Source organism: Thunnus thynnus, chromosome 13 (assembly GCF_963924715.1).
Source record: "Thunnus thynnus chromosome 13, fThuThy2.1, whole genome shotgun sequence".
Classification (NCBI taxonomy): Eukaryota; Metazoa; Chordata; class Actinopteri; order Scombriformes; family Scombridae; genus Thunnus; species Thunnus thynnus.
In genome coordinates, this window is record NC_089529.1 from 16,596,934 (window position 1) to 16,616,756 (window position 19,823).

At 39.8% G+C, this 19,823-nt stretch overlaps 6 protein-coding genes across 6 annotated transcripts; 1 reads left to right on the forward strand and 5 right to left on the reverse strand.

Moving 5' to 3' along the window:
• Positions 1–1,978: 1,978 nt before the first annotated feature.
• LOC137195731 (claudin-4-like) lies at positions 1,979–4,348 on the reverse strand. Its single transcript, XM_067608318.1, has one exon. It carries the CDS (start codon positions 3,778–3,780, stop codon positions 2,797–2,799), a length of 984 nt encoding a protein of 327 aa, XP_067464419.1. The 5' UTR covers positions 3,781–4,348; the 3' UTR covers positions 1,979–2,796.
• Positions 4,349–5,756: 1,408 nt separating this feature from the next.
• LOC137195732 (claudin-4-like) lies at positions 5,757–6,498 on the reverse strand. Its single transcript, XM_067608319.1, has one exon. It carries the CDS (start codon positions 6,496–6,498, stop codon positions 5,866–5,868), a length of 633 nt encoding a protein of 210 aa, XP_067464420.1. The 3' UTR covers positions 5,757–5,865.
• Positions 6,499–8,551: 2,053 nt separating this feature from the next.
• LOC137196295 (claudin-4-like) lies at positions 8,552–12,231 on the reverse strand. Its single transcript, XM_067609163.1, is given in 3 exon segments — positions 8,552–9,061; positions 10,637–10,879; positions 12,097–12,231. Coding segments are annotated over 3 exon segments (888 nt in total).
• A 595-nt stretch (positions 12,232–12,826) lies between these two features.
• On the reverse strand, positions 12,827–15,032 carry LOC137195736 (claudin-4-like). The gene is made up of 2 exons (XM_067608322.1): positions 14,634–15,032; positions 12,827–14,415 (listed from the first exon to the last, which is right to left on the reverse strand). Exon 2 carries the CDS (start codon positions 14,166–14,168, stop codon positions 13,611–13,613), a length of 558 nt encoding a protein of 185 aa, XP_067464423.1. The 5' UTR covers positions 14,169–14,415; positions 14,634–15,032; the 3' UTR covers positions 12,827–13,610.
• A 1,442-nt stretch (positions 15,033–16,474) lies between these two features.
• Positions 16,475–17,278, reverse strand: LOC137195733 (claudin-like protein ZF-A89). The gene has a single exon (XM_067608320.1). The coding sequence runs from the start codon at positions 17,229–17,231 to the stop codon at positions 16,599–16,601; it is 633 nt and encodes a 210-aa protein (XP_067464421.1). The 5' UTR covers positions 17,232–17,278; the 3' UTR covers positions 16,475–16,598.
• A 919-nt stretch (positions 17,279–18,197) lies between these two features.
• LOC137195734 (claudin-4-like) lies at positions 18,198–19,433 on the forward strand. The gene has a single exon (XM_067608321.1). It carries the CDS (start codon positions 18,427–18,429, stop codon positions 19,057–19,059), a length of 633 nt encoding a protein of 210 aa, XP_067464422.1. The 5' UTR covers positions 18,198–18,426; the 3' UTR covers positions 19,060–19,433.
• Positions 19,434–19,823: the final 390 nt, after the last annotated feature.

Genomic DNA, 19,823 nt, shown 5'->3' on the forward strand with positions numbered 1-19,823 from the left:
TCGTGAAACATGTTTTAAATGCGGCATTTGAATGCCTGCTATAAACGCAGTGTTTCCAAATCATAAAATATCATGTGTTCACCCATATTATAAAACTATGTGAATGTAAAATACAGGATTTAGGCATAGGAGTGTCAAAATAAGATTTACTTATTTAATATCAATAACATAATTCTATTCAAAGAAATGTTCCTTTATTTCTGCTTTTATTTCCTATATTTAACAACCATATGTATATTATAATTGCAGCTATATTTTGTACATGCAATGATTTTAGGGGTCCTATATGCTGTTGGTGCTGTTTAATGTCAAATCATGGTTATATATTCTTATTATCATAAAAGACCGGCAGAATCCAAAGTATTTTGAGCTCTCAGGGTCCAGTGTGTTTGTGTGTGGCTTTGACCATAAGATGGCAGTGTTTCATCAGACTGAGATGCGCATGAACATCAATCTTGATGGACGCTTTGAGTTTATGGTGAGCCTGTAGCTATTGTGAGAATTTTCTTTACAGACCTCTGTGGACGAGGCAGCATCCAGTGATGTGCTGCTGTTTATCTCATCTGTCCTACCATGTTGTACTGAAAACCAATTTCACCAGCCTCAGTTGTGTAGTCACTGAAGTGAAACAAACTTGAGTGCTTTTTCATTTCTAAAAGTTGATATTTTTGACTTACTTCGTTGTTGGTTCATTTCAAATTCAAATAAGCTTTATTGGCATGACAGATCAGAGGCAGTACAGAAAATTAACCCTAACCCTTTTCACAGATGTAAGAACTCTAAATATTTACTACAGAGCTTGTTTCTCTTAGTGTATGACCACATTTAACTTATTTCGCAGCTGTTACTGCACACTGACTTTTCTCCCCACATAGAAAGGGCAGTTTCTCAGGATCGGGGAGATATACTCAGGATATATATTATTTATTTTTTCAAAGCAAACCTCTTCACAGTATAATAGGAAGTGAGATTCGGTCTTAACCTCTCCTTTATGACAAAGTGAACACAGCATGGCTTCCCTGGGTAGCCTGCTCTGTCTGTGACAGCCTGTTTCTATAGCCTGGCTGTGTCAACTCAGTCTGTACATTGTCAATGTTTTCTTTAGTTTTCTATCAATCACGGTGGTCAGGTACTCTGCCACTGTGTACTCTCTGTTTAGGGTCAAATGAAATTTGAATTTACTTTGTGATTCGGTGGTTTCGTTCCAATATTTGACATCATTTTCTTTTTCTTTTGAGATGATTTGGTCGGGCCAGACTGTTTGGTGTCTGTCTTGAAGCCCTGGTGTGTGTGTGGGCAGAGCTTCAGGACCAGCTGACAGAGGGGACTCTTATCTTTGTTCAACTCCTGGCACTGAAGGGCTTTGTACTGTTAGGAGTGGGGATTGATTGGAGGTGTTTATAAAATTTGAAGGCTTGCTTTTGGATTTTAATTATTAAAGGGTATTGGCCAAGTTCTGCCCAGCATGCATTATTGGCTGTGTGTCTGTAAACAATTCTGCATGCAGGGGTTCCAGTGGATTATTTTTTTTTATTTCTCTATGAGCTACTCATATTATATGTATTTATGCACTTACAGTATTAAGTAAATTATATTTTGTATCCTTAAGTCATCACACAAAGTCTTCTCTAAAGTAAGTAAGTATATTTTGCATTTTGGACTGCTGACAAAATCAGATCTTGATTAGATAATGATGCACTGAACATTTGAATAAGCAAAACCAAAACTATATATGTCCCATAAACATGCGTCACTGAAACTAAGTTTGAATTCTCTACAAACACATTGTACCTCCCTTCTCTAACATTGCACACCTCCAGTGTAACCACACTCTCTGTCAAACCAGTTTGTCCTGTGGATGTTAATAGCCAGGAAGAAGACTGAATGTCCAGGAGGATGCCATATCTGACATGTTAACACGGCATAACATGTAATGTAATACATTTACATAAATGAAAAAAGGCTATGACTTGCTTGATCAAATTACAGTAATTTATTGAAAAGTAAATGTACACATCTGTCAAAAATATCTGTCCAAACAAAATAAACAAAGTCACATTTCACAGTTGTAACAGAAAGCTAAATGTTTACAGAAACCCTCTTAATAGTAACAGTTTTGCAACTGATGCAACAAAAAGTGCAACATTTTATTTGCAGCAAGTGGAGTTTTTAATGGCCATTTTTCTTATCAAATTATCTGAAAGATCATACTTGAATTAAAATGTTAAAGTAGCCTAATCATAAAAAATTGCCTAAATTATTTAGCTGCTTCAAGCTGCTTCATCACTCAGGTTGCATTCAGGTTGTTTTACTGTATGTCCAGTGGAAACAAACAAGCTAAAAAGTCTGAGGTAAACTTCTTCCTCATTCAGTGCAGTTAAACAGTGAGAAATAAAGTTGATATCCGTGTAATGCTACTTATGAACATATCAAACTTCACATGTCAACATTTTAAAAGTTCATTTTTGAAAAAGAAGAAGACATCTATAACATACTTCACTTGCACCTTGTAGTTTGGTTCAGTTCACTTTTAGTGCATTTAACATAAAACATATCAAAGCTGTAATTCTTTTCCCTTCTGTGCTTTGATCAAAACAACATGATGGAGTTTAAAGATAACTACGTTTAAATACAATGCTGACCTCTTAGACTACTTTTAATCAGTAAACAATCACAAAAAGTAAACTATGTCAGAATAACTATATCTATAAAAACATCTGCAGTGTTGTATGTGCGAAGGTAGAGAGAGTGAGAGAGAGTGTTGCATTTGTATGTTTGTGAGTGTGTGTGTCCGTATTATAGGTATGTTTTTGCTGGATTCAAGGATGCGTCCTCATTGTCACTTTTGACTGAGTCTAATAAACTCTCTTCCATTTCAGCTCGTTTCAGCTGAGACTTTGTAGAAAGAGCCTCGCTTTCTTCTGATTTTATTGATTCCGGTCTTTTCATCTGAGACTTTGTTGATGGTGCCCATGATCTTTCTGACTCCTGCCTCAATCCCTGCTCAGGCATGTCCTCCCAGGGAGGCCTTGTGTATGGCTGAGACTTTGTGGATGCCCCCTCGTAGCTTTGAGACCTGGTGAAAACTGCTCCTACAGGCTGAGACTTTGCTGATGGTATCCTGCTGCGATGAGAACCTGCCTGGCTGGACCCATTGGAGGAGCGGACTACCAGGTAGCGGACAGAGGGGTTCTTGTCTGCGTTGTTTGCTTTGAGGGGGCACGCTGAGCTGATGAACAGACCCCCTCCCAGAATAAGAAGGATGGACGCCCCCCAGCCAATGTAGAGACAGGCTCCAATCTCCCTCCGCTGAGCATCTATGGAGGCGCTGTAGAACCTCCTCACGACCGCCCCGGCTGTCCACGATGTGGGGATCAAACACAGCAGCCCTGTGCCGATCAACACTGCCCCTGCTGCTACAGCCACCTTGCCCTTCACCCTGCCTCCTTCTCCATCCAGGAAGCGAGTGCACTTCCCTCCAACGAAGGCCAGAATGAGGCCTACGCCGCCTGTAGCAATGGCGAGGACAGTCAGAGCCCTGGCGGCCTGCAGGTCACCACCGAGAGCAAGGAGGGACTCATAAGGTTTACACTGGATCTGTCCTGTGCTTTGGATCACACATGTCATCCAGATGCCCTCCCAGATGGTCTGGGAGGTGACGATGGTGCTGCCCACGAAGGCTGTGACCTTCCACATTGGCATTACACAACTAATGATGACCCCTGCCCAACCCAGCAGGCACAGGGCACTGGCCAGCATCTGCATCCCCATGGAGGCCATGGCGTAGAGGTGGAGAGAAGATGTCTGCAGCTGCTTGAAAAATCCTCACAGTTCTTTGAAGAGTGCTCTGATGTTTTTGTTCTTCTCTATGGAGCTTCTTTTGCTTTCACTCCTGGTCTCCTTCCGCTCTTCTTTGGTATCTTTCTGGTCTTCTATCTTCTATCAGTCCTCGTCAATATGTGGCGTTTCCATTTTCATCTTCTGTTCTTTTTATCTTGCCACAGTTGAAATGTTGTAGAGTATCTATCTCAGAAACGCAGAGCCCAGTCTTTCAGTTGTCTATCCAGTCTCCACTTGCTTTTATTTGACTCCAGGTGTGTCTCTGTTTGGCCTCAGTTCATTTGTTTACAGCTTTCTTCTCCTCTGTCTCTGTCCCTCCCCCTTTGTATCCTAACTGCTGTCCTCTCCTTCTCCCTTTCTCTCTGTGCCCTCTCTCTTTATTTTTCTACTGAAGAGTGTTCTTTCTTTCCTGTCACCTGAGCGGCTGCCTGTGTGCTACTGGCCAGGTGTAGATGCACCACACCTACTCTATAGGGGAAAGAAAGGGGAGGAGGTTGACAGAAAAACTGAGAGAGAGAGAGAGAGAGAGAGAGAGAGAGAGAGAGAGAGAGAGAGAGAGAGAGAGTAAGGTGACTATGAAACTGTGACATCATCTATTCCCTCCCTCATTATCTATGTCGGATGAGATTAGAAGCAGTAAGAATGATAGGCCTCCATGCATGAAATATGTTTATAAGATGTACTCTCATGCATTGTTGTCTTTATTCAGCTGCACCAAATTGGATTTCAAATGAAAAAGGGATTCTGATTCAATTCAAAAGTTAATACATGTGTGGGTTCAGTTCAGGATAACAAAAGGAGAGCGATGCAGAGCAACACAATCTCCTGGGAGAAAATCTGTTTCATTCTAGCAGCAGCTACTGTGCAGAAAAACCTGTTTGAAACATCCCAAACACCCCAGACACACAAGCACCAAGCCTTTTAATCAGGCTCAAAATAATCAATAATCTCGCTGTTCTTGTAAAGTTGAGAGGGATAGTTTTTGTGTCTTTTCTTTTTTTTCACATTATTACAAACAAAAATTTAATTTTTGCATACTTGAATACTGCAAAGGACACAAGAAGTTTGACTTTATCTAATAAAAATGTCCCTGAAAACACAACATACAACACAAAGAGTCAGTTGAGTGTGGCCGAGTTATATAAACCATGTTTTATTTTATAAATCATTTGTGTACATTATTTTTTTATCTTCTGGTCATTGAATATCTCATTCTCTTATGCAAAGGTTTACAAAATGTATCTGTCTCATCAGACACAAACTCAAAACACAATGACACACAAACACACAGTTATCACTCAGTCTCTTGTTTCTCAGGAAGCAAGACATTGGCCACATTGTCACACAACCTGTTTTTTCACAATTCCTACAGGTGCACTTGAAAAACCAGTTCCACTGTTCAGCAAGTTTTTTTGGCATTTGTCACCACTGTTACTGTACCTCCCTTAAAAAAAAAAAAAAAAGTGTTGTGACGAGATGGAAAAAGACAATGACATACAGAAAATACCGAAAAAAACAAAATCACAGCTATAGATGTGAAACAATTAGCAATATCTCAGCTAGTTTCATAGCCAAGATATCACTGACTATACATGTAGAAGTTAGATCTCACATTAACAACCAATGTGTTTTATACATAGCAATTTTTAACACATATGTTCTCACATGTTATACAAAACATCTTGTGTGAGTATGTTGGACAAAATCAACAAAAACAACATACAACAACATCAGCCAACATAAACAAAAACATTAAAGGAAATCTGTATGCAAGCATTCAAAAGTGCAAAAACACAATTGTACAGAAAATCAAAAAACACTGCACCTTTTGAAACATATATGATTCTTACAAATTGATTTTTCTGAAGACCCTCATAGTGCAAAACTTCTTATCTACTTTAACCACATTAAAGACATTATTATTCTAGATGGTAACTTGATTCATCTGCATGAGACAAACAGAAATCTTTCTTAAACTCTCTGTCTTATCTCTTTCCAACAGACAACAGACAGTCCCAGTTCTCTCTAAACGTAGGCCCTGCTGCTCTGCACAGAGCCAGCCTTTGAGTACTTCACATCATAGGAGTTCTCTTCTTTTGGGGGACAGGAGCTACAGAGGAGGCCTCCACCCAGGAACAGCAGCCCTGCAGAGCCCCAGCCAATGTACAGCGAAGCGCCCAGCTCCCTCTTCTGGGCATTGGTTAGGACAACGTTATAGAAATTACGAATGATAGTGTGGGCGGTCCAGCAGACAGGAATAAGCACCAAGAGGCCCGCGATGATGAAGACGACTCCAGCAGCAATGGCCACTTTGGATTTCTGCCTTTCATCATCCACAAAGTTGGTGCACTTGCCCCCGACGAGGCCAAGAAGTATCCCAAAGACCCCGATGATGATGGCCAAGATGGTCAGTGCTCTGGCTGCCTGCAGGTCTTGAGGTAAAGCCAGGAGAGAGTCATAGACTTTGCACTGCATCTGGCCTGTACTCTGGGTCACACAGCTCATCCACAAACCCTCCCAGGTCACTTGAGCGGTGATGATGTTGGCACCAATAAAGGCTGTGACTTTCCAGGCGGGGAGAGCGCAGGTGATGATGCTCCCCAGAAAGCCGATAATGGCCAGGACCATACCCAGAATCTGTCTTCCTCCAGACACCATGCTGAGTCGCTGTCGATCTGTTCAAAGAGGTAAGACCCGGCTGATGCTGAAGGCTGGAGTAATTTGCCTGCGGCCTAGAAGAAGGAGTTTGTAGGACAGGTTCTTATTGCCCGCTCGGAGGAGAAGATAAGACTGGCATTTTTACTTACAGGCTTTGCTGTAAAAGGTGAAGTCAGAGGAGGAGTTTTCTAGTGTTGCCTCTGAGGTGAAACTGGTTTGTGAGGAAGTCTCACCTGAGTAGGCTGCTTCTCAGCACTAATAGAAAGTATAGCAGAGTTTCTGAGAATAACACACAGGCCCCTATAAGGACAACACTACAGAAATACAGCACACACACATTCACACACAAGCATACTTGTTCTGTAAATTTAAAAATAATTAATTCACCAGTTTTGAAGATATATTTGCTTCTAGGATACTAATTATGCAAAGAGGGACTTACCAAGTGATCAACACTCAAAAAAACCCAGCACTGTGGTTTCAATGACAGTTTCTATTTTTAGTTCTTAAATCCCTAAATGGAAAGTTGTTTTTCAGTGTGAAGATGTTCCTCTGAATGAATCAAAATTCTGTGTAAGTCAACCATAGTGAATGTAAACACACAGGTTGTCTTCTGTTGTGCCAAAGAACAATAGCTTTGAAACGGTTCCCAGGCAATCGATACCAGTGGGACTCTGAGTGTGACATCTAAGTGTTTGAATGCACATGTGACAAAACATCTCTAGAGGAAGAAAAGGAAATGTTACACCAAAGAGAGTTAGATTCATCTACAAAATGTGTTTGTGCTCCTTATGATAAAAATAACAGTGAATGGGTTTCCTGAAAAGGAAATAAACTCTACATAATAAAATTGAAAGTTGAAAGGACAGTTTGACTAATATAATGAACCTCTTAACATACAATTTTCCCCTTTTACCCTTTTATTTATCCTCAACTAGCTATAAAGTAATCTAATTCTACACTGTCATTAAAATATTTTGTTGATTATATCTTCTTTCAGTTCCTCATTGAAGCTTAATGATGATTATAATGAGTGACATACAGTGGCCCTAAGGTGTTTTGTGAAATATTGTTGTGTTTTTTGAAATGTTGTGTTTTCAATTTTGTTGATGTGAATTCTGAAATGTTTTCAGTTTTGTCGTTTCTAAAATGTTGTTTTTCTGATTTGTTAATATCTTTTCTGAAATGTTATTGTGTTTATTGAGAAGTTGTTGCCTTGGTCCTGTGGTGTGTTGCAGGTCCCGGCTGGGAGGAGCACCTTGCCAGTGGTCCCAGAAGTTACTGCAGCCCGCCTGCCCAGAGTCCAACATGCTGATCCCCTCACCACTCTTTAATTTTGGTTTTGTTTTAGACTGACAACATGTAAATATTCTAAATGTCTTCATTAATACCCATTTCTCCAAAATTTTGCCTGACATATTTAGTATTTTTGGAAACTTTGGGATCTTGCCTTGTATTAAAGCAATTAAATAATGTTTGACTGCTGCTTGTTACTTTAGATATAAACAATTATATCAAACTTTATTGATTTGTCCAAAGAAAACATTAAAGGACCAGCATGTAAGATTTAATGGCATCTAGCAGTGAGGTTGCAGATTGCAACCAATTGAACACCCCCCTTCACCTCCCCTTCCAAGTGTGTAGGAGAACCTACGGTGGCTGCAAAACTCTTTTTGTCCATTCTGGGCTGCTGTAGAAATATGGCAGTGCATGGCGGGCTCCATGGAAGAGGACCCACTCCCTATGTAAAATAAAGGGCTCATTCTAAGGTAACGAAAACACAATTATTCTTATTTTCAGGTGACTATACACTAATTAAACACACTTATGAATATTATATTCCATTTCTGCCAAGTCTTTTCTGCTAGATGCCAATAAATTTCACACACTGCACCTTTAATTAACATGTAAACAGAAACAATCAGTGACCACAGTTAAATCATTCCTGTGTTCAGTCATTCTCAGCACTATGATCAGATTCATCCAGATTAGGTCATACTGTAATAATATTTACATGGCTCAGTTGTGGCTCTGTCACGCACCAGATATGGCTTCATTCCCATGAATAAGCCCTTCCTGTTGTCTGGTGTCCCTGATCTGTTCGACGTGGTTGATTATACAGCCCGGCCCCACTATGAGCTTTATTCAGGGGGCTGTGCACTTGGGCTACATGCTCTACCATCTTATTTGGTGCATAACGATCAAACATCCTTGAACTGTTTGATCTTATGTCATCAGACCTCAGTGTGGGCATGTGGGATGAATAGTCGCTGAATTCAGTGTTGGAGCTGTAGGGGCGGTAGGAAGGCTGTGAGTTCTCCTTTTCCCCACAGACGAAGCAGATCAGAGCCCCACCGAGCAGGAGCAGCACAGAGGAGGCCCAGCCTATGTAGATGGAGGAGCCCACTTCTCTCTTTAGGGCCGCGACCACCAAGGGGTCATTATAGAAAGAGATGGTTGTTCCTGCTGACCAGCTGACTGAAACCAGGCACAAGATGCCAGCCAGCACGCACAGAGCTCCACCCAGCAGACATGCCTAGAAAAACAAAAGATATCAGTGATTCTATTGACATGTTTCTGATGAAGCATCAGAAATCTGTCAGGAGCTTTATTTATGTGTATTAAAGTCCAACTGATTTTTTTTGTCTTGTTTGCTAATACAAACCTGTTCTATAAATCTCTGTGTTCTCCTTTTTCTCACGTTTCCCTACCAGAGCTCATCCTGCCAGCTGCTGTCAATCAAACACAGACACTGACAAGCTCTTCCTACCGCTAAGTAGAAAAGGAGCATTTCTCATAATTCCCCCAAATCCCTTTTTTTTCTTCCTTTTGATATAAAAAACATGACTGACATAATTTCTGACAAAAAGGGATGATTAATTTTAAAACCCCTATGTGTAGGATTTTTTTGTTATTATTTAAAAATGTTTGATGGCCTGAAGTGTTTGTTTTTAGAAAAATGAATCAGACCATCATGGTGAAAGCAGTGAAAAATGTTCGCAAAGTTTGAATTTTTCAGGGGCTTTAATGGGACTTTCACATTAATACAGAAAAAAAGGTTTTGTTTTTCAGACATTTTACATCATCAACATACAAAGAGCAGATTGGAAAGAAATCTTTGCATGATGAAATGTCTTGAAACTTATAATGGGGTCTACCAGATTTGTTACACAAACGTTATTTCAGTGTGTAACTCAGCACCATTTAGCGGAGACACTTCAGACAGGACTTCATGTGTCGCCACCCAGTGACTCAGAATGGGCCACTCCTGTACAAAGCATTGCATGGTGCAAAAGCTTTGATTTTCTGTGGTAATGTGAAGTGATTTCATCTTGTTAGTTTTACTTAGTTTTGTGACACCAATATTTCTATAGTTTTCTTGAAACAGGTTATGTTGTCAGAAAATACAACATTCATTGTTGAAAGGATTTTCAAAAGCAGTGAGACAACATTAAAATGTTTCTCTTTCTGAGTTGGATCTCAATCTGGGATTTCCACCTTCAAAAGACAATTGTTTTTACTCTTAACAGTGAACTAATCGGCCTAATAGAGACTTGACTTCTGTGTAATGTAATTATGTAGTTGAATTTAACCATTTTAATTGTGTCACTGATTTGAGCCTTGCTCAGCACTGGCACAGGTTTTCTGTGTCTGAGTGCCCTTAACTAAGGTTGGATTTCCAACCGGGTGAGCAGGCAACTACCTTGGGGCCCAAGACCCTCAGGGGCCCCATGTTCATTATGTGGAAAATTAGTTTGTGGCAATTTGATCAATTGCAAATTTGGTAATATGCACCACACTTAAACACAATATAAACTGAAATGGTAAAGGTTCCTGTATTGTAGAAGGACCATGTCAAAATTTAAATTTAACACCTTTATAATTTAAGTTTTTAACTATTTTAAATCTGTATGTTTTGGATCATCAAATTAATTCAAATCCAAGTTGATGCCTACATAGTATATATTCCTGAATAAATTTGTGTTTAATCAAATTATTACAATATAAGTGACATACAGCAAACCAGCATGTGCGAGGAACGAGGGGGCCCACAGCTCAATTTCCTTCTCCCGTGGCCCCTTGGAGGTTAATTGCTGCAAACTACACTTTTACACAGATATGTTCACAACTCCAGCACCTTCTTTCTGGCGGAAGCAGCCGACGGAGGCTCCGGGGAGTCAGGTGGAGCTCCACTACATTTGGCCACACCTCCACCCAGGAGGCTGATAATGAAGCCCAGGAGGCCGGCGAGGATGGAGATCAACGTGAGGGCACGTCCAGCCTGGATGTCAGCGGTCAGAGTGATGGACGTGGTGTGTTTCTTACACTGCATCTGACCTGTGGCCTGGATGATACAGTGCAACCACAGACCATCCCACACCTAACACAGAAACAGAAGGATTCTTCAGTGAGACAAAATGTAAATTAGGTTTTGATAAAAAGTTTTGAAGCAGTTTATGATCAATTATGATCTGTGTTGATACAGAATTCAAGTCTGTTAAATTTAATGTTTTGGTGTTACAAACTCACATTTACATGTGATCAGGCATTATACTGTGACTACCATAAATTCACCTTACTGTTACATACTCCTCATGCTTTCACATTGACCTTCCATGCTTTGTTGATTCTTACCCCACATTTTCATGTTATTTCACACAATATATAACATTGTAGGGCTGCTGGCCGAGGTAATGGGAAATTATACAATTTAACATATACAGTTGTATGCAAAACTTTGGCCATCTCTTGACAAATAACATATTTTGGGTTTTTTTTAATTGAAAAGATGTAAACACAGCCTCTGTAGGATATGGGAAAACATAATATTTTCTGCAAACATTAATGCATAGTTACTTTTATGACATAAATTGAAAAAAAAATAAAATTAAATAAAAACATAATTGTGGCATGTGCATAAGTTTGGGCACCATAAGAGCCCTGAAGTCTCAGATTCTTTTTATAAGGTCTCAGACCTTAATCAGCCCGTTAAGCCTGAGGCATGTCAACAATTGTCATTAAGAAATATCAGCTAGTGCCAGTTTCAAAGCTTTACAAATACTCTGACTCTTCAAACCTTGTGCGAACACTCAGCAACCATGGGTTCCTCTAAGCAGCTGTGTAAGACTCTGAAAATGAAAGTTATTGATACCCAGCTGAAGCTGAAAAGAGGATGGCTTCTACAACAGAATACAGATCCTAAACATACCTCGGTTTTTGAATGACCCTCACAATCCCCTGACTTAAACGTAATTGAAAATCTGTGGGTAGATCTTAGAAGAGCTGTGCATGCAAGACAGCCCAAGAATATTGCAGAACTAGAAGCAAAGAAGAATGGGAGAAAATAGAAAAAAAGACTTTTAGCAAAAAACATTTGCGAGCTTTTACTTAGTTACTTAGTATTGACTATGTAGGGTGCTCAAATTTTTGCACATGCCACAATGATACCTTTAGTGTTTTTTTCATATCCTAAAGAGGCTGTGTTTACATCTTCTCCATTAAAAAATCACCAAAATATGTTATTTCTCAAGGGGTGGCAAAACATTTGCATACAACTGTACTAAGAAAAAAGATTCTCTTCGGAGTATACTGACTTACCGATTGTGCAGTTACAATGTTGGCTCCGACAAAAGATGTCTCACGCCACATCGGCAGTCCACATGTCAAACACACTCCTAAAATGCCCATCACACACAGTGCCAGGCCCCCGATCTGCCTGCCCTGCCCTTCCATTTAAAAAATCTACAGTTACACAGCAGTAAACTAAAACCAGAGTCCCTTCAGTAGTTTAAGAAAAGAAAAAACAAGTAAATTCACTAAAACTTTCCCTTGTGACTAAAAAAATGTGATGCTTCTTCAGAGAAAAACAAAAGATTGCATTTCTTGTCTTGTTTCTGTTAAAATGAAGAGTTTCTCTCGGCAGCTGTTATGTTTTGCTGTTATGTGAAGTAGTCAGATGACAAAGATCAACAGAGAGATGCAAACATGTTTAAGAGAGAGTCTGTAAATGTACAGAGAGTATTTAAACACCTCTGAGCTAGATCCAGATCAAGTTTTTCGAGCTCTTATATACATTCAGATGGCTGGCGTAGACCACTGAGCTTCTCAAAGTAATATGCGTTCCTTTTCTCTCTGTTTCCAATTTGTTTCAGTTGTTTTGAGCATCATTATATCTCTGGAGAGAATCTTTTTTTATACAAGCAAGTCTTGAAATTTGCAATATGCTAAAAATGGGCTGTTTTTTTTTTTAAAAAAATAATCATGAAAGAGACAAAGACAGAGTTTGCAGAGCTTCTGTGCAAAAAAACTTGTATGCAAGGTGAATTTATTGGTTTGTTAGTATACAAATATACAAGCATTCATAGTTTCCTTCAATTGACGTGGCAAAGCATGCCCAACGACTGAACAGCTCAGCAAACATAGTTCAGTTACTGATGAAAAATGTCTGACACTGACAGAGAACAGAGACATTTCAGTTGTTTCCAGATTAATTAAACTTCTTTCACAACTCTTGTTTGATAAAGAGTAATGTCAATTTTTATTTAGCTCATTGATTTTCTTTATTTTGTTTCAATACCCAAAACAATCAAAACTGTCTTGTTCAAGAGAAATTTTCTCACCACACTGGCAGTTATCTTCATTTGTAAAAAAAAGAAAAAAAAGAAAAATACTGTATAAGAAAATGATTAAATATGACCCCAACAGGCTTTAAAGGTCTTAAAAACTGATTATTCTTGCATCATTCATAATTTGTACTGTACAGTACATGTTGAAACACGCTGAATTAAACATCTTTTTTTTATATAAACAATCCCAATGTCACATTATACAACTACTATCTAGACTTCATTTTGTCAATCTTCACATTAAAAACAAAAAACATAAATGTAACTTCCACTTTTTCACATTCTACACTTTTTAATATTTCAAACATGTGATTTATTGTAAAATATCAATATAGTGCAATTAACAAAGGTTGAAAGAAATGTTGAAAAGCCTTAATCAGAAACTGAATCAAATAGTCACAGTAAACACATTTTTGTCCATTTTAAATTACATTATTTATTTGATGGATGGCATGTCCTCCGCTCTTCTTCTCTCCTTCTCTCTCCTCAGCATCTGTACGTGCTACACAAGACCCCTCCACCAATGACAAGCAGAGCTCCAGACGCCCAGCCCACATAGATGGATGCCCCCAGCTCTCCTCTCCTCTCGCTGGTGGCCAAGGGGTTGTAGAAACCTGTGATGATGCTGTGAGCTGACCAGCTGACAGGAATAATACACAGGAGCCCTGCGATTATAAACACCACACCTCCTGACAGGCCAATATTGGATTTGTTCCGCCAGTCGTCACGAAAGAAGTTGGTGCAGCGAGCCCCGACCACAGTGAGCCCGATGGCCACCACGCTGACAGCAATGGAGACACAGATCAGAGCCCTGGAAGCCTGCAGTTCTTGTGGTAAGGCCAGAATGGAGTCATAGGCCTTACACTGCGACTGACCCGTGCTCTGGATCACACAGTTCATCCATAAACCTTCCCAGAAGACCTGAGAGGTGATGATGTTTGCCCCGACAAAGGCTGTCACCTTCCACATGGGCAGTCCACAGATAAGAATGGTGCCAAGAAGGCCAATGATTGCCAGACAAATACCAACGAGCTGGGTCCGCATCTTGTCAAAAAACAAATCCGAGGCATGTATTTAGGTTGCAGTCAAAAGCAGAAACAAAATTCGCCTTCCGTTGAGCCACAGAACATTTTTACTGCAAGCTTCACTCAACTGTAAATACCGCTGGTTGTGTTTTGCTGTGTGCAGGTATGAGAAGGAGGAACAACAGGGAGGGGACTCTGCTAGTTTGTGGATCAGGTTTCTTGCTTGTCCTGATTCCTGCTTGGTATGAATGAGTAGGATAAGAAACCTGTTAACAAAAGTGATCGTGTTTGAAAAACTGCTTTGTGACCCAAAACAAACGGCTTTTATCACAAATTTTAAATGGATTGAAACAGAAATTTTAACCATGTCCAGAAATATAAAGTCAAGCTTGCCCGTATCTTCAGGTCAGACAAGAATCTATTAAAACCTGACACAAAATGAATGCATGAACTTTCTAACAGTTTCTAAAAAAAAACATCCTACCTGCATAGAGCCTGGGAACACCTGAGAAGAAACACACGTTGGTATGAGGAAAGAAAGTTCAGTTAATGTTCACCAGTATGATTCAGTTTAAAACGTTGCATTGATTTTAATGCTGAAAAAGAAACTGCAGAAAATATCTCTAGGTTTGAGAAATGCATTACATATAAATCAGATCTACTGCCTGTCCCAAACTTTATGAACACTGAAGTGGAATGTTTAATCTCTAAAACACTTAAAAGTGTAGTTTGACATTTTAGAAAATATGCTTATTTGCTGTTTTACTGAGATTTAGATGAGAAGATTGATGCCACTCTCATGTGTTTACAGTAAATAAGAAGCTGGAGCAGGTAGCTAGTTAGCTTAGATTAGCATAAAGACTGGAAACAAGGGGAAAAAGCTAGTCTGGCTCTGTCCAACAATAAATTGAGTCTTGAGTTGCAGGGAAAAAACAAAAATATAATTGACATGATCGGAGCTGTGAGCACTACAGCTACTGATGTGAAAGATATTATCTCCAAATGGGATTCTCCAGGACACAGCTGTTGTTGAGAGTGAAATTCTTACACTTCAGAGTGATGTTCAGATGAAATCCAAGGCATCCGCTGACATGAAGGGTGAATTCTGAGGCCTACTCAGAGGAGAAGAGTCCCAACATAAGGAGATGTGAATTGAAACATTGGGCACCTGTGATTTAAACACTCAAATGTATTAAATTTTGCATAATGAGTATAAATTGTATACCGGTGGCCAGATTAATATGGTATAGGTAAATTATTTAACTAAGATTGATTACTAAACTCAAGTTTGCTGTAAATTACTTTTGTTTCAAGTGTTTAACCTGCTTTAGATGAACTTCAGTGCAGCTGTAGTGTATGTGATGTCATAGTGCCGTCATGAGAACAATTAGTAACACCTGTGATTTTTCTGCTACTGTGAGTCAAAATGTCAGGCCTCAACCATGAGTGTGGATCAAAGTACCAAACCTTTACTCATTTTGCCTTGATTTCAGAATAAGGAGGATGCTATTAAACATGTTCAGGATTAACAAGCCAAATCTGTGCTTTTAGGAAAAGGAAGGTAGTTTTAGTTAGCTAATACTCTTTTAGCCTGGATCAGTCCCACTGTGATAAGAACAGTGGTAAAAAAAAATAACGATTTTGGTAAAGCTTGGTATGTTTGATTTTGTTGAAGCTGTCAAAATGTTGAGCAAGCATCTGAGAATTTTAGCAAGTGTGTGTTTTCAGTGTTGGTCAAGTTGTTTTTTTTTTTTAAAAAAACACCAAACTGCCTTGTCAAAAACACCTGCCAGTCAGTCAACTTGACATGGTGTTGCTTTTTGTAATTTTAACATTAGCTGTGAAGAAGCTAAGCTTTTCCCACATAAAAGCATAGGTGTTTAAAAAAAAAAAAAAAAAAAAATCCCATTTAGTTGCTTCAGTTTTAGGGCCATGTCTGAAATCAGTTTCCTTTTACCATGAAGTGCATGCTGCCATTTTGAGTGTGAAATGGAAAAAAAAAAAAAAAAAAATCATTTTAGGCAAAAAAAAAAAAAAAAAAAGATTCTGTACTTTGTGTTGCACATGATGCCTCATAGGACACTTTATGTAGCTATTGTTTATTTCTAAACACCTGTGCTGTCCCTACTATGACAAGTCAAAGTGTCTGCCATGAAAAGGCTCTTGCATCAGTTGCAGATAAACTTTACATGTTTGACACTTAATTAGGTTGAGCTCAGCTGACCAGAAAATAGTACAACCAAAACCACCACCTTAGACTTGAAGACTTTGTTGTCCTCACTTAACAGGACAAATGATGCAGCCCCAAAAACAAGGAAATAGTCATCATGAAAGCTTAATTTATTAAAATTAAATCAGTAAAACACCCATCATGAAAGTTAAGACAATAAAAACATGACTCTGGAGTTTAACAGTCCAGTTCCTGTGATAAGGCAAGAATGCAGACAGTTCAGACGTAGGCTCCTCCACTGGCTGCGGAGCGAGGGGCAGAATATTTGACGGAGTATCTGCTATCCTTCTGCTGCTGACACTGACAGCAGAGAAGTGAGCCTCCAATGAGCAGGAGTCCTGCTGAGCCCCAGCCGATGAACAGTGACGCACCGAGTTCCCTCCTCTGCGCGTCACTCATAATGGGGTTGTAGAAGTTCCTGATGACCTCGTGAGCAGACCAGGACACAGGGATCAGGCACAGGATACCACCGATGATGAAGAACACCCCAGCAGCAATAGCTACCTTGCTCTTGGCCACCTCATCCTCAAGGCAGTTGGTGCATTTTCCCCCTGCAACGGCGAGCAGGATTCCCATGAAGACAACCAGGATGGAGATCACAACTAGGGCCCGGGCGGCCTGCAGGTCACGTGGCAGAGCCAGCATGGAGTCATAGACCTTGCACTGCATCTGGCCAGTGCTCTGCTTCACGCAGTTCATCCACAGGCCCTCCCAGAAGATCTGCGCTGTCACAATGTTGTTCCCAATGAAAGCAGACACCTTCCACATGGGCAGGGCACAGATGATGATGTCTCCCAGAAAGCCAATGGTTGCCAGGAAGATGCCAAAGATCTGGAGACCTGCAGACGCCATAGTTGTCTCAGCATAAAGAGATGAGTGCACCAGCAATAAAATACAGAGATTTGTTGCTCACCTGCAGCTTTTATACCTACGTGGTAGGTTGTGGTTTCGTCTGATTGGTCGTTCTAAAATTGGTCGAACTGAAAACACCTGTGGTCGTTAAGAAAGTCAGCAACCAATACCAGTAACCAGTGAAGTCTTTCTTCTCTCTTATTTGTCATCCACTTGCTGATCACCTTCTTAAAAATGGCAAAGGTCACGTGATGTGATCTTTGTTTAACAGTTTTGAGGTGATGTTGCTTGGTTTGAATAAACTGACTCACTTGCAAATGTGATCTTTTTCTTGAACTGTGGGAAGAAAAATAATGTGTAATTCGTGCAACATTTTCTCTTATTACATTTTGAAAGACCATGAGATTTGAATTCTTTGACATCTTATCCCATGTTGTTTTACCAGTGCAGTAATCAAGCTGAATGATTCCACCTGTGCTCATTAGCCAGTGAGCTCATGTAACCTGTTTGGTTGGTTTTGCTTGGTTTTCAGATGGCTCTGACTTGTTCTGCCAAACATCCACATTAAAATGAACAAAAAAGATGTATAAAATCAGACATAAAAGTTAAGATGAGAAGTACATTCCTTGAGACACTCCATGAATAGTAAATATTATCAGAACTTACAAGGATAGATTGTGTAGATGCCAATACTTTAACAAATAGCACTTTAAGTTTTAAATCATTTTTAGTACATATGATTAATTGGATTCAACAAGATAAATAAATTGTAAAACAAATGAATTAGTTCGTCTACTATCTCAAAAGGCTTATTAACCAATTGTTGTGTTTGCATGATGTAGCAATCTTTCATATTTAAACAAAATTATAGTTTTACAGTATATTTTTCATTCCATAAAGCTGGACTTTCATGTTCAACTTTTAACTGAGCCACACTGTTTTTTTTTTTTTTCTGAGAGCTCTGCTGAGGCACCATGGAGCCTCTCTGTAGGAGAGAGACACCTCTGAACTCAAAGGCAGCATGATGGATGTTTATATCTGAGCAATGAAGTCAAAGCCCACCCACAGGAGGAGGCTGCTCAGGGGCATCTGAGGGTCATATAAAACTTTCCCACAGTTGGAAAGCTTTTAGTTGGCAGGCCAGTGTCGAACTGAGACGGAGAAAGAGGAAGAGAAGGAACCCCAGCAAACCACGATGGCATCTTTGGGGCTGCAGATTCTAGGCGTCGGGTTGGCGGTGCTCGGATGGATTGGAAACATACTGATCTGTATGCTGCCCATGTGGAAGGTGTCTGCTTTCATCGGGAACAACATCGTGGTGGCTCAGACCATCTGGGAAGGACTGTGGATGACCTGCGTGGTGCAGAGTACGGGCCAGATGCAGTGTAAGGTCTACGACTCCCTGCTGGCCCTGCCTCCAGACCTCCAGGCGGCCCGGGCCATGGTCGTCATCGCCATTTTGTTCTCTCTGTTCGGCCTGCTGCTCTCTGTGGTGGGAGGGAAATGCACCACCTGCGTTGGGGACAAAGCAGCAAAAGCCAGAGTGGCCATCTCTGCAGGTGTTTTCTTCATCCTGAGTGGGGCTCTGTGTCTGGTGACTGTGTCCCTGCCTGCCAATACTATCATAAAGGACTTCTACAACCCCATGGTTCCTGATGCTCAGAGGAGAGAGCTGGGTGCGTGTTTGTACGTGGGCTGGGGAGCATCAGGGCTTCTGCTGATTGGTGGGGCTCTCCTATGCTGCCAGTGTCCATCAGGAGGAAACCGCTACAGCGGAGCAAAATATTCCCCACCGAAATCCACAACACCCGGGAAGGAATTTGTCTAACATGAGAGGCAGCACTTTACATACAGTACAAACCTGTTTCTTATCAAGTTGTGATTTGCATTGTGACTAACTTCCTTTGACTAACACTCTGTGGCCATTTGTTTCTGAAAAATACAAAAGACTCTATAAGGTATGTGCCATGTTAGAAAAATGCAACATGGAGTAAAGATTTGCTGTTTAATTCTTTTCTTTTTACTCAGTTTATGTTTTGTGTTATAATTTCAGTATTAATTCAGTCTGACTCAGACTTTTCCTGATGTTTCCATTATTGTGTTTGTAAGCACTTCAGAAAAGAGACATGGATTTGTCATGTGAGATTTATTTTTCAGTTTCATTTTGTTTTTGGTTCGGACAATAAACAGTATTTTTGTCAACATTGTTTCTTTTAATGTTGTTCTTTTAATGTGAGCTCACATTCACTAAAGTACTATAAGTAAAACTGAAGAGTGTTATCATTTTATGGTATTTCTACTTCTGCTTCACTACATTTTTGAAAGAAAATTGTGCTTTTTACTCCATTATATTTATCTAACAGTTATAGTTGCTACTTTAAATGATGATATTTTATATGATCTGCTTTTAAAAAGTGATGCATTGTCATAGGTTAAAATACCCGAAAGTATGTAGCATATTTGCAGCTACTGCATTTGAATGCTGCTTACATGTTGATGCATCAGTATTGGTAACCTAATATTAGTATATATAAAAACATGAAACTTTTTTTTACTTTTGATACTTAAATGTAAAATTCTACAACATTTGTT

What these genes read in the sequence shown, in the direction of transcription:
- LOC137195731 (XM_067608318.1), bottom strand. Translation starts at nt 3,780, where the DNA reads ATGGCCTCCATGGGGATGCAGATGCTGGCCAGTGCCCTGTGCCTGCTG.
- LOC137195732 (XM_067608319.1), bottom strand. Translation starts at nt 6,498, where the DNA reads ATGGTGTCTGGAGGAAGACAGATTCTGGGTATGGTCCTGGCCATTATC.
- LOC137195736 (XM_067608322.1), bottom strand. Translation starts at nt 14,168, where the DNA reads ATGCGGACCCAGCTCGTTGGTATTTGTCTGGCAATCATTGGCCTTCTT.
- LOC137195733 (XM_067608320.1), bottom strand. Translation starts at nt 17,231, where the DNA reads ATGGCGTCTGCAGGTCTCCAGATCTTTGGCATCTTCCTGGCAACCATT.
- LOC137195734 (XM_067608321.1), top strand. Translation starts at nt 18,427, where the DNA reads ATGGCATCTTTGGGGCTGCAGATTCTAGGCGTCGGGTTGGCGGTGCTC.